The following is a 13,207-nucleotide window of genomic DNA, read 5'->3' on the forward strand; positions in this document are numbered from 1 at the left end:
TGCAGTGAGCCGAGATCATGCCACTGCCCTCCAGCCTGGGTGACAGAGTGAGATTCTGTCCCCACCAAAAAAAAAAAAGAAGAAATATATATATATATATATATGGCTATCAGCACAATTTTGCAATTGCAAAAATATGGAACCAGACCAAATGCCCACCAGTCAACAAGTGGATAAAGAAAATGTGGTGCATATATATACCGGGGAATACTACTCCGCCATAAGAAGGAACAAAATAATGGCACTTGCAGCAACCTGGATGGAACTGGAGACCATTATTCTAAGTGAAGGTAACTCAGGAATGGAAAACCAAACACCATATGTTCTCACTCATAAGTGGGAGCTAAGCTATCAAGATGCAAAGGCATAAGTGTGATACAGTGGACTTTGGGGACTCAGGGGGAAAGGGTGATAGATGGGTGAGGGATAAAAGACTACACATTGGGTACAGTGTACACTGCTTGGGTGATGAGTGCACCAAAATCTCAGAAATCACCACAAAAGAACTCATCCATGTAACCAACCACCACCTGTTCCCCCAAAACCTACTGAGATAAAAAATAAAAAAATAAAAATGGGAAAAGAAAATGTATGGCTGTCTTAGCCAGGTATGGTGGTACATGCCTGTAGTCCATCTATGTGGGAAGCTAAGGTGGGAAGATGACTTAAGCCCAGGAGTTTAGGTTACAGTAATCTATGATTGTGCCACTGCACTCCAGCCTGGGCAAGAGAGACCCTGTCTCTTAAAAAAAATAAAGTGTGACTATGAAAAAAAAATTAGTTGAGCTAACAGTGTGCTTAGTGACTTAGGAAATTGGTATTCAGTCACAGAATCCTCATCTGGACTCTGAGCAGTCTGGCAGCCAGTCTGCAGTCACAATTTCAGTAGCACTGAATTAGATGGCACTCTTATCATAAAGTATAGTAAAATTAAATGCTAAACTTGAATTTCTTTCATATAACCAAATCTAACTGAAATCATTGTTTCTGACAGTTCTACATGCTGGATTCAAGGTCTACAGACAGAGTGTTACAGTGGGAAAGAATTGATTGCCAAGGAATTCCTCCATCATCAAAGGACAAACTTGGTGTCTGGGTATATAAAAACAAGTGAGTTGGCAGCATTACAGGTTTGGGTTTTTATGTGTAAAGTGGTTTACCATTCAGGTATCCTTAGCCAGTAAACATTTGCACAGAACATACCTCATAGGGCCCATATGAAGATTAACTGAATTAACACATGAAAGCATTTAACACAGCACCTAAGATAAATTGCTTGTATCCTATCCTATGGGTATTTGAATTTTTAGTGTCTTGGTTTTTCACCCAACAGGTTAATATTTTTTGGAGGGTATGGATATTTGCCTGAAGATAAAGTATTGGGAACTTTTGAATTCGATGAAACATCTTTTTGGGTAAGTGAAGTTTCGTATTTGCATATGGCCTCCTTAATATATTGAAATAATACATTTTATAAGTTTTATGCATTTTTCTTTGTTAATCAGGCAGGCTATCTAATTTTATAAATATCATTTCTAAAATAACGCAGATTCTTATTTTCTGTAGAATTCAAGTCATCCAAGAGGATGGAATGATCATGTACATATTTTAGATACTGAAACATTTACCTGGAGCCAGCCTATAACTACTGTGAGTTACTAAAGAATAATGAATTGTTAAGGATACTTAGAGGCAGCAGGGAGGGGTGGGGTAGGGGAGAGGGGTGCACCACAGTTGGAAGATACTGTAAAAGTGACAGTTCATTCTTGTTTTCTGGGGAGAAGATCCATAACTTTAATGATTTCCAAGAAATCTAGAACTCAGAAGTTTAATGAATGTATGAAATGACTAACCCAGCATCTATTATCTAATACTTTTTTTTTCTTTTTGAGACAGAGTCTCGCACTGTTGCCTGGGCTGGAGTGCAGTGGTGGGATCTCTGCTTACTGCAACCTCCACCTCCCAGGTTCAAGCGATTCTCCTGCCTCAGCCTCCCGGAGTACCTGGGATTACAGGTGCCCGCCACCACGCCCAGCTATTTTTTTGTATTTTTAGTAGAGACGGGTTTCACCACATTGGCCAGGCTGGTCTTGAACTCCTGACCTTGTGATTCGCCCACCTCGGCCTCTCAAAGTGTTGGGATTACAGGCATGAGCCACCGTGCCCAACCTATCTAATACATTTTACGTGGTAGAAGTGTTTCAGATTTTGGAATATTTGCATTATATACTTAACAGTCAACTATCTCTAATCCAAAGATCCGAAATGCTCCAATGAGCATTTCCTTTCAGCATCATGTTGGCACTCAAATTTTCAGATTTGGAGCATTTCATATTTTGGATTTTCCGATTACAGATACTCAACCTGTAATTAAATAACTCTGTACTAGATTGCAACTTGTATTACTTAAATATTAGATTTCTTTTCCCTCTGACACAGATAATTATATTTCTTTTCCCTCTGACAGATATAATATGCCAGCCTTTATTTTAAAAGAGAAAAAATAAAGCAGCCTATTATGTTAGCCAGCCCATTCAGTAACACATTTCAAAAAGAGAAAATTAAAATGCCCAGTTTTGGTAGTCAGCTTGTAGTATGACTGTTGTCTAGAAGTCTACACTCCAACTTTTAAAAGCTCAAGTGCCTTACATATTCTTATGCCATATCCAGAGTAGACATTGGTATTTTACCTGTTTATAAAAAGTTCACTAACTTGCTTATGTGACTCTAATAGGGTAAAGCACCTTCACCTCGTGCTGCCCATGCCTGTGCAACTGTCGGAAATAGAGGCTTTGTGTTTGGAGGCAGATATCGAGTAAGTATTCAAAGAACTTCAATGACTTGCTTTTGAATTCTTCAAAATGGTAACTTAATTATCCTTTTTTAGGATGCTAGAATGAATGATCTTCACTATCTTAATCTGGATACATGGGAGTGGAATGAATTGTAGGTATCACTTTAGATAAATTTCTCCAAAATTCAGATTGTTTTTACCCTATATTCCCTACTATTGGTATATAATGTCCTTGTTTAACTTTTCTTTAACTATGAAATTAAATAAACATAATTACTAGGTCCTTAAGGAATGAATTTTATTTTTGTGTTTCCAGCATGTGCTCAGTGTTTGTTGAAAAGAAAAGGTCTGAAGTTGATCCTAACTTCAAAGAAAATATTTCAGTATAAAGCATGTAGTTTATACCAAGAAGCCTTTTTAAACTTAAGGTCTCTTTTTTCATAACATGTACATATAAATTTTAAAAGAAAACTTAAAAATACAGTAGCTGCTTCTAAATGCAGATATTGTAACTTAGCTATTATTTTCAGAATTCCACAAGGCATATGCCCAGTTGGTCGATCTTGGCACTCACTAACACCAGTTTCTTCAGATCATCTTTTTCTCTTTGGAGGATTTACCACTGATAAACAGCCACTAAGTAAGTCCTTGAAAAATATGATAATGAAATCATCATATATCGTCCATATCTAATAGCTGAAAATGAGTCTATTAGAGAGACTGATGAGACGGCTTATAGGGTTGGTTGGAAGGTTTGAAATTAATTTTCATCCTGTAACATAGCTGTAATTGTACTATATGGCATACTTCTGTTCAATAAAGAACCTGGAGCACTTAAGAGCCCTGCTGAAGAGCTATAACATGCAAAGGGCTTACTTGGCTAATTGCAGGGGAAAAAAAAAAAAGAAAATATACTCTCTGTATCTGCTCATGATCTATTACCTTTCTTGCCAAAGCTGTGCCCTTTAAATGTCAATGGCATATTGACAGACTAACATACTTCATTTCTTTGCTTGACTCAGGTGATGCCTGGACTTACTGCATCAGTAAAAATGAATGGATACAATTTAATCATCCATATACTGAAAAACCAAGGTATTTAAAGGCAATTCATGTACTGAATATGCATAAGACATAAGAATTGAGGTTTTGGCTGCATTATATCCAGCATTCTTATTTATAAAAATCTCAGCATTCACTAAGGTTTGAATTACTTCTCAAAGAAAAGAAAACCAATGTTATCCTAGTATCGAATGATCTCCTTTCCATCATCTGTGTATGAAGAATAGGGCTGGATTTTTATTTTGGCTTCTTCCTTCCATTATAAAACTGACACATAGTTAAAATATACAATCAAGCTTTTCACTTCAATGAGCTGAACTGCATCTAAGTTTATTAAAAATGAGGGTCGGCCAGGCGTGGTGGCTCATGCCGGTATTCCCAGCACTTTGGGAGGCTGAGGCAGGTGGATCACCTGAGGTCAGGAGTTCAGCCTGGCCAACATGGTGAAACCCCGTCTGTAGTAAAAATACAAAATTAGCTGGGCGTGGTGGCGTATGCCTGTAATCCCAGCTACTTGAGAGGCTGAGGCAGGAGAATTGCCTGAACCAGGAAGGCAGAGGTTGCAGTGAGCTGAGATCGTGCCATTGCACTCCAGCTTGGGCAACAAGAGTGAAACTCTGTCTCCAAAAAAAAAAAGGGTAGAGGTGCTGGAATGGGTAAAATGTTTAAACCTTAATCACATGGGAGGTGAGGTGCAGTGGTATTACAGGATTACAGCTGTAATCCCAGCACTTTTGGAGGCTGAGGCAGGCAGAGTGCTTTAACCCAGGAGTTCAAGACCAGCTTGGGCAACTTGGCAAAACCCCATCTCTACAAATAATAGAAAAATTAGCTAGGTGTGGTAGCGTATGCCTGTAGTCCCAGCTATTCAGGAGGCAGAGGATGTAGTGAGCTGAGATTGCACCACTGCACTCCAGCCTGGGTGACAGAGCAAGACTCTGTCTCTTAGAAAAAAAAAAAAAAATACATGGGGAAAAAACAAGAACTGTCAATTAGATTTGCAGTAGCACTGTATAACAAAGATGAAGAAATCAAATCATCCAAAAAAAAGAAGTTATTAAACACCGATAATTTTCTCGTTAATCTCAAAACAAAATGCTAAAGGAAATGATACAGTCAAAATTCATGTTCAAAGCCTGCATTTTTTCCCCAAGCCTCTAAACCAAGTATAGTCATGCCAGTAAGACTTCAGTTTGCACAAATGATCTCTCCATAAAACTACCAGGCTTTCTGAGACTTTATAGTTTACTCAAGCAGGGCTTTCACCATCCCTCAGATGTTCTGTGTAAGGCCAGTTGGCCCTACCTATGGAAGAAGAAGGCATATACCACTCAGCTCCCATACGATTTTTATTGTTAACAAAGACCTAGAGAACAGATCGTTCAGTTCAAACTCCTCATTGCATAAATGAGAACGATCAGAGAGAGAAAATAATATCCAGATAAAATAGATATTGAATGATCTGCTTTTGCTACTTTCCTTTAAGATTTTACTTCTCGCCATGATGTTTTGGTCTGAACTACCTTAAGAGCGCTAGTGTTTATTTCATAGCTCTGTGTGGTAGTATAAAATGGCCAACTGGTGTTCTGGGTGACTTCAAACTCAAGTTTTTGTTTTAAATGCAGGTTATGGCACACAGCTTGTGCCAGCGATGAAGGAGAAGTGATTGTTTTTGGTGGATGTGCCAACAACTTGCTTGTCCATCACAGAGCTGTAAGTATACTACCTTCATATTATTACTGAAACTTACTTGCAAAGCATTTGCTTTTAAATGTGTTCTTCCTATTTATTTTTCAGGCACACAGTAATGAAATACTAATATTTTCAGTTCAACCAAAATCTCTTGTACGGTAAGTAACTTTGTACTTGGCACTTAGATTATTTAAAATTGTGTTTCCTAAGACTTAGCACTCTCAAAAAACTAGGTTTATGGATTATTTAAGGGCAATAAAACTTCATTGCTTTAACCAGTTCCTAAGAAAATCTTTGAAGAAAGAAAGAGGGATGTTTTATGTAGTTTTTCAAGTGAATGTACTTCCAAACAGTAAACTGAAATTACTTTTCTCTTTCCTTGTCCACTTTCAGGCTAAGCTTAGAAGCAGTCATTTGCTTTAAAGAAATGTTAGCCAACTCATGGAACTGCCTTCCAAAACACTTACTTCACAGTGTTAATCAGAGGTTTGGTAGTAACAACACTTCTGGATCTTAAGGCTTCATAAATAATGCCTATGATCACCTTGCATGGACAGCAATCCTGTAAACATCACAGAGTGGCATCATTTGTATAATTATATGCATTGTTGTAGTTTGCACCTGTTGGTTTTAATGTGCATGTGAATGGCCTAGAGAACCTATTTTTGTGTCTAAAGTTTACAATAAATGTATTTAACACCAGTAGCTGTCCTCTATTAAAGTAAAAGAAAAGTAATGGTTGAGCTTTTTACCCTGAAGAATGGCTGCTACGTTTCCTTTTCGGTAACTTCAGGATATATATCTGTAGAAACATTATAGTCTTACCATCATCAAAATGCTGAAAGTCATTTTTTAAAAACATTATAGATTTTTTTTTTTAATGGCAAGAGTAGTCTATAGTTATTTTAAAAACATTACAGATTTTTTTTTTTAATGGCAAGAGTAGTCTATAGTTATGTAACCTAGTGTTAATATAATAAAGGTTTTTTTTTTTTTTTTTTTTAAACATTAATATTCACATTATGACGAAGCTGGGAAAACAAAGTGTGGAGGGATCAACAACTGTTTAGTACTTTGACCTTAATGCTTCAGTGTAGGGGCTGGAGCAAGTGGTCATGCTGAATACAGGCAAGTGTTGTCCAGTCAATTAAAAAGTCTTTTTTTAATTAATTAATAAGTTTTATAGCTCATGAAGGAATGGAAATAATGATGACTTCATTTTCCATTCTGTTAAGAGACAGAGGAAAAGTGGGTCAGAGTCTTTAGTGGTAAGCCTAAAATGCACTTCTGGTATTATAGGTTAAGATACTCTGTAACATGCTGTATTGGTAATTACTTACTAAAGGTGGAAATTAAAATGGTACAGAACTGAATCAGACTACAAGGAAAAAAATTAAGATCAAACCTGAAGGTCTACAAATGAATAGAAATGATTAACACCAATTTCTTCTAGGAGTTATTAAGCTGAGTCATGAGAATTATTACTTATATTTTACATTTTGGTCTAATATATTTTTTGACAAGTATCGATGAAAGCAGAAGAAAATCTACTCCAATACTTAGTTTTCAAGACACAATCCTAAATATTTAAACCCCTTGTGGCTGGCCTGTATTATATATTTAGATGTTATATACAGTAGACTTACCAAGCCAATAGTTTAAGCAGTCAAGCCACTTCACTGTTCAGTTTCTTTACATCATGAAAAGAATACTTGGTATTAACCTCCCAAATTTCAAGAAAATGTAGAATAACTACAGATGTATATAATTAGCATTTAACTGTCCACAAATACTTTAGGAAATCCTATCATAGACAGTGTTTCCTCTATATAAAACTGGGAAAAAAACAAGAATTAAGTCCTTTTGGTGAATATAGCAAGGCAATGTTTAGTTCATTTTTATAATGTGGAAGTCCTGATACGTGGTGCTTTCATCTTTGAACTTCCAAAAGGCTATAAAATTGGTTCTTCTCAAATATTTTAGAATTTCATTTCAGCTATTTCCTTTTTACATTCAGAAGATTGGGTGCAGACACTTTCACTTTGCCAGGAATGTTTCTTGATAAATCTGTGTCCTAAAAAAAGAAAATTGCTGAATATCTTCACATCCTGTATGGTCAATCATGTTTCTTTTATGACAAAAAAGAAAAACATTTCCAAACTTTTAGATGAAATGGTTTTACTGCTTCTAATAAGACAGCATTTTCTACTAAAATAACAAAAAACTGCTAACAGTTTAAATTGTACTGTCAGTCTCCACATTCCTTTTCTGAAGGAGAACTTTACCTTTACACTGCGGAATAAGTCTTTTTCTCTTGCTGTTGCTTCTTTGGAATGCATGAAACTATTCAAGGCTGTTTTTGCAGCTGTAAATACAAAAAAGAGTAAGAATAATCTACTGTTAAGTCACTGAACTGTTTAAAATCATAATTCAAAAAAACAAATTTAAATACCTTTTCCCTTTTTCTGCACTCCAGGAGTAAGTTTCACTTTGTATCTTTAAAAAGGAATTACATGTGTTACTAAATAGATGTTACAAAACAATCCACAAAAGCCGTTCTGTCAACTAATGGTAACTTACTTGTAGTTTGTCATGGTGGTGTAAGGGGCGCATATTGGAATGGCAAACAGTAGTACATCTTCAGGATGTGGCTGGCCTGTCAAAGAATCAAACAGGTTTTCCTAAAAAGGGAAAATCACAGTTACAAAGGCAATTTATACGCCCTTTAAAAAAAATGCTAAAACACTTGAATTAATATCTCAACATATTTTTTATCTTTTCCTGATACACATACCATCTAAGCTGGAACAGCGGTACTTAAACTCTGCTTCATAGTTCCAAAGAGTTGAAGACCAATGTTTAAATATATTCTTTACTACTTAATTTTTGCCTAGCATAATAAGTAATAAGAACAATAATTTTCAAAATCCTACCTACAGTTACATTTAAGAGAAGGAAGGCCCAGGAGCAGTGGTTCACACCTGTAATCCTAGGACTCTGGAAGGCTCAGGCTGAGGTGGGTGGATCGCTTGAGCCCAGGAGTTCAAGACCAGCCTGAGCAACATGGAGAAACACCATCTCTACAAAAAATACAAAAGTTAGCTGGGTATAGTGGGTGCCTGTAGTCCCAGCTACTCAAGAGGCTGAGTGGGGGAGGATCACCTGAGCCCAGGAGGTAGACGTTGTGGAGAGCCATGATCCTGTCACTGCACTGGGTAACGCCAGCCTGGGTGACAGAGACCCTGTCTCAAGAAAAGGAAAAAAACTATTGGATATTACCTGAGTTGCAGAAACCTGTTGTGGATTAAAATGATGCAATAATAACCACAAATAGATTTAAGTCCTATCACATGGAAATGGGACTAATACCTTGGCTATACCACTATTTCTCGTCCTGGGGAGATTCTGCCCTCAGAAGACAATGGGCAATGTCTAGAGATAGTTTTGGTTGACACGATGAGGGGTGAGAAGGAAGAGGTAGGGGCTGCTACTGGGATCTAGTGGGTAAAGGCCAAGGATGTCGCTAAACATTTTATAATGAATGGGACAGACCCCACAACAAAGAATTAACCAACCCCTAATGTTAATAGTGCCAAAGTTGAGAAACCCTGGACTAGAACAGCCTTCTCTCTTACCCATTATTAAGGAGAAATCCCAGAGTTCTTATTTGCTGTGCTGCCTGTGAGATTGCCCCCATTTATTTTACAATATGAATAAACTTAGATTTAGGACAGAATGCTTGGTGCTGAAGTATAATTGATATTTGAGTGTTTGCTATGTGCCATAAACTTTTCTAAATGCCCTTTACATACATTAGTTATCAAAACAACCCTCTCCTGGGTAGGGACATTATCCCCATTCTTCAGATGAGGAAACTGAGGCACAAAGAATGTTTCCAAGTTTGTACGGTTACATATAGCAGAATTGGGATTAAGACCCCGAAAGTTTGACTTCGTAGCCTGCAGTCTTGTCTTAGGTTTTTAAGTTTTAATAAGTTGTGTTTCAAACATTCTGGGAACTGAATTGTAATCACAGTGTTGCAGTAGGAACCCCAACATAAAATCATACCTCATTTCCCTGTTGATCCAGATCTTGCTCTTCCTGTTCCAAACATATAAAAATAAAAATGTCAGCTATAATGTAAAATGAAATTCCACACCATTAAACCATAAGGAGAAAGAAACAGTGATATAACCAGACTGTCATTTCTGACCCACAGGATAGGGGGCCTCAAGGTTATATTCTACCTAAGACTGAAGTGGATTCGTATGTGTGTTTGTGTGTGTCTGTGTTTATTACTTAAGCAAGTAGTGTCATTCAAGAGAAGAAGGGTAGTTCTCTGAAGTAGAGGAGGTGGGAACTGAAACTTTCATATAAAGTATATCTTAAAGCAGCAAAAGTTAAAAGGACAATTTAAAATGACAACTAAGGTTGATAAGTTTGCCAGGAGAAAAGCAAATGGAGAATTCTGGTCAACAGAACTTTTATTTTTAAATATCTGTTCAACAGTTTTGGATAAATTTTCTCCATATCCCATAAAATATGCTTAATTTTGTTTGCTTAAGAAAAATCTATCTGGAGATAACCGACTGTCTCAGTCTGTTCAGGCTGCTGTTACAAAATACCTTAGACTGTATAATTTATAAACAACAGAAATTTTACTTCTTACAGTTCTGGAGGCTGGGAAGTCCAGCGTCAAGGCACCAGCAGATTCAATGTCTGATAAGGGCTTGCCTCAAAGATGGCACCTTAGGCTGGGTGTGGTGGCTCATACCTGTAATCCCAGCACTTTGGGAGGCCAAGCTCAGGGGATCTCTTGAGCCCAGGAGTTCGACACCAGCCTGGGCAACATAGGGAGACTTCATCTTAAAAAAAGATGGCACCTTACTGCAGTGTCCTCACATGGCAAAAGGGCACTCATTCATGACAGAAGAGCCCTCGTGACTACTTCCTAAAGGCCCAACCTCTTAATACCATCACACTGGGTATTTAGCTTCCCATATATGAATTGTGGGGGGATATTAACATTTAGACCATAGCACCTACTCATGAAAGAACATTAATAATTAACACCTCTAGTAAGTATTTGTGAGTCTAGGATTTATAGAACATAAGAATAATGTACAAATTTTAAGAGCCAAAATGAGTTTTAGTATTACTAAACAACAACTGTTCAGCAGGAAAAAAAAAGAAAATAGTAATACAGAATCCCTGTAAGCATTACCTGCACTAAACTGAGCACACAATTATAACTCAAGCTTTACATAAAAAAAAAATGCTGGTGACAAAAGTAAAAATTTTTTATCTGGCCTGTATTTTAAACCAAGTTATTAAAAAATAAACAGGCTGGGCACGTGGCTCATGCCTGTAATCCCACACTTTGGGAGGCCAAGGCAGGCAGATCACCTGAGATCAGGAGTTCAAGACCAGCCTGGCTAACATGGTGAAGCCCCATCTCCACTAAAAAAAAAATACAAAAAAAAAAAAATACAAAAAAATTAGCCAGGCGTGATGGTGCATGCTTGTAATCCCAGCTACTCGGAAGGCTGAGGCAGGATAATTGCTTGAATCCGGGAGGCGGAGGTTGCAGTGAGCCGAGATTGTGCCACTGCACTTCAGCCTGGGCAACAGAGCAAGACTGCCTCAAAAAAAAAAAAAAAATTCAAGATGTACATATTCATGTAAGAAGATATACAGAAGGCTGGGCTTGCTGTACTGTTAATAAAACAATTAGGCAATCATCTTAGCTGGAAAAATACGAACTCACTGGTTTTGTAAGCAAAGTACTTGGCTCTTAAATGGTGTACCCATTTTCAACATTATGTACGACCATATGGCATAGATTCCTATAGAAAAGCTTAGAGAAAGTAAAAATTTATTTTCTACTCATCTTCAAGACAATCCCAATTCTCTCTCTTTTTTTTTTTTTTGAGATGGAGTCTCGCTCTGTTGCCCAGGCTGGAGTGCAGTGGCGCGATCTCGGCTCACTGCAAGCTCTGCCTCCCGCGTTCACGCTATTCTGCCTCAGCCTCCCAAGTAGCTGAGACTACAGGCGCTCACCACCACACCTGGCTAATTTTTTTGTATTTTTTTTTTTTTAGCAGAGACAGGGTTTCACCACGTTAGCCAGCATGGTCTCAATCTCCTGACCTTGTGATCTGCCTGCCTTGGCCTCTCAAAGTGCTGGGATTACAGGCGTGAGCCACCGTGCCAGGCCTCTCTGTCTTAATTTAACTCAGTTCCCATCAGTTTTTCTCTCTGTAAAACTGATTACTTCCTAAAGGCTTGTAACAAAATTGTTATCAGCTATCAGTACTACCATTATCATGCTTAGATAAGATACTGCAATTTTAGTCTTTCAGGTTGTATTTCTGGATGACATTCCATTAAGAATAGGGTTACTCACTTGTCTTGGTTTTAGCACTGAAAGTCCCATGTCCTGAGAACCCCAGGATGGGTAATCACCCTAATTAAGAAGCAGAAGCCCACATGTATAGTAGACTTACCTTGTCATCATGTGGATCATCTACAGCAAAGTCTTGTAACTCATGAGTTATAACCTCAAGGAACGGAGTTTCTTTCTTAATGTTGTCAGAGACCCTCTGTCCACCTCTGGGTTTCTGGGGCTGTTTCTTCACAGGTTCGTCCTTTGTTTTTCCTTTCTTCCCCTTCTTCCCTTTTTCTTCTTTGTTTGAACCTGCAGACTTTAATTCATAGAGGAAACATCAGTCAGTGTTGTATTTTCAATACTGTGAATATTTTAACAAAAATGTATTGAATGCCTGTCATACGCTAGGCAGTGGGCTAGATGCCCATTTGAAAAACAAAAGAAAAAATGTTTTTAGATGTTATTTACCCCCAGCAATTTCATGATAAGTTCACGGTCTTCTTCATCCTGGTCTTTGTATTTTTCTTTCATTTTTTTCATTTTACTCTACAAAATCAGAAGATTTTGGTTGGAAATATTCAGCAGCAAAAAAATGTCAACAAATACTTGCAAAGAAATGGTGTTACTTTATATTCTCTGTCAAAAATGCTTACTGAATAAGGCACCATTATAATAAACAATATGAAGGCTACAAAGTTGGATAACCGAAGTCCTCATCCTCAAGGAATTTACCATAGGGTGGAGAGAAGATACACAGAGAAGTAAGAATACATTAACAAAACATAAAGAACTGTGAGGAAGAAATAAAGTAAAACAGTATTGGAAAAGCAAGTCTAAAAAGGAAGAGAACAGTAATAGCAAGTCATCACATTTGGTTTGAGTCAGGGAACACATGGAGGAAGAACAGGAAATAAAGCAGCAAAGCTAGGCTAGGCACTTATTCTAGAGGCTTTCAAGACTGTATTTTATTAAATAAACCAATGATTCTTTACCCTGATTACATCCCCAAATCACTCTAGGGGTTTTAAACTATAAACATCTAAGCCCCACCCTAGAGATTTTTGTCTTGATTAACTGTGTTAACTGGGACCGAAATAACACATTTTGAAAATTGTAAAGACTTCCCTAAACAGGACACAAACACCGTAAAAGACTGATAAATCAGACTCATTTAGAATTTAAAAATGCTACTCATCAAAAAAGACTATTAAAAAGTGAAAAACAGCAAGCCCCAAAGTGTGAAAAGCACTTGCAATACATATATCCGAGAA

General features: G+C 37.4%; 2 protein-coding genes across 7 annotated transcripts in view; one reads left to right on the forward strand and one right to left on the reverse strand.

Moving 5' to 3' along the window:
• Positions 1 to 13,207, forward strand: part of KLHDC2 (kelch domain containing 2) — a 51,814-nt gene that overhangs the window by 9,349 nt on the left and 29,258 nt on the right. For 2 of the 3 annotated variants that reach the window (XM_054447604.2, XM_063651197.1), the window contains exons 4-12: positions 995 to 1,110; positions 1,334 to 1,415; positions 1,567 to 1,650; positions 2,735 to 2,815; positions 2,888 to 2,946; positions 3,325 to 3,434; positions 3,817 to 3,889; positions 5,482 to 5,569; positions 5,654 to 5,706. In XM_054447604.2, coding sequence (XP_054303579.1) covers positions 995 to 1,110; positions 1,334 to 1,415; positions 1,567 to 1,650; positions 2,735 to 2,815; positions 2,888 to 2,946; positions 3,325 to 3,434; positions 3,817 to 3,889; positions 5,482 to 5,569; positions 5,654 to 5,706 — 746 coding nt within the window. Of the gene's footprint in view, positions 1 to 994; positions 1,111 to 1,333; positions 1,416 to 1,566; positions 1,651 to 2,734; positions 2,816 to 2,887; positions 2,947 to 3,324; positions 3,435 to 3,816; positions 3,890 to 5,481; positions 5,570 to 5,653; positions 5,707 to 5,941; positions 6,251 to 13,207 lie in introns of those variants that run through there. The other variant, XM_054447605.2, reaches the window with a different exon arrangement.
• The window catches only part of NEMF (nuclear export mediator factor), a 73,547-nt gene continuing 63,374 nt past the window's right edge, over positions 3,035 to 13,207 (reverse strand). For 2 of the 4 annotated variants that reach the window (XM_054447602.2, XM_054447603.2), the window contains 7 exons: positions 12,405 to 12,482; positions 12,055 to 12,252; positions 9,617 to 9,649; positions 8,129 to 8,229; positions 8,001 to 8,044; positions 7,834 to 7,913; positions 3,035 to 7,622 (listed from right to left, as the gene is read on the reverse strand). In XM_054447602.2, coding sequence (XP_054303577.2) covers positions 7,545 to 7,622; positions 7,834 to 7,913; positions 8,001 to 8,044; positions 8,129 to 8,229; positions 9,617 to 9,649; positions 12,055 to 12,252; positions 12,405 to 12,482 — 612 coding nt within the window. In that variant the 3' untranslated portion in view covers positions 3,035 to 7,544. Of the gene's footprint in view, positions 7,914 to 8,000; positions 8,045 to 8,128; positions 8,230 to 9,616; positions 9,650 to 12,054; positions 12,253 to 12,404; positions 12,483 to 13,207 lie in introns of all 4 variants that reach the window. The other 2 variants (XM_063651195.1, XM_063651196.1) reach the window with 1 other exon arrangement.

This window comes from Pongo pygmaeus, chromosome 15 (assembly GCF_028885625.2).
Source record: "Pongo pygmaeus isolate AG05252 chromosome 15, NHGRI_mPonPyg2-v2.0_pri, whole genome shotgun sequence".
In the NCBI taxonomy this organism is placed as follows: domain Eukaryota; kingdom Metazoa; phylum Chordata; class Mammalia; order Primates; family Hominidae; genus Pongo; species Pongo pygmaeus.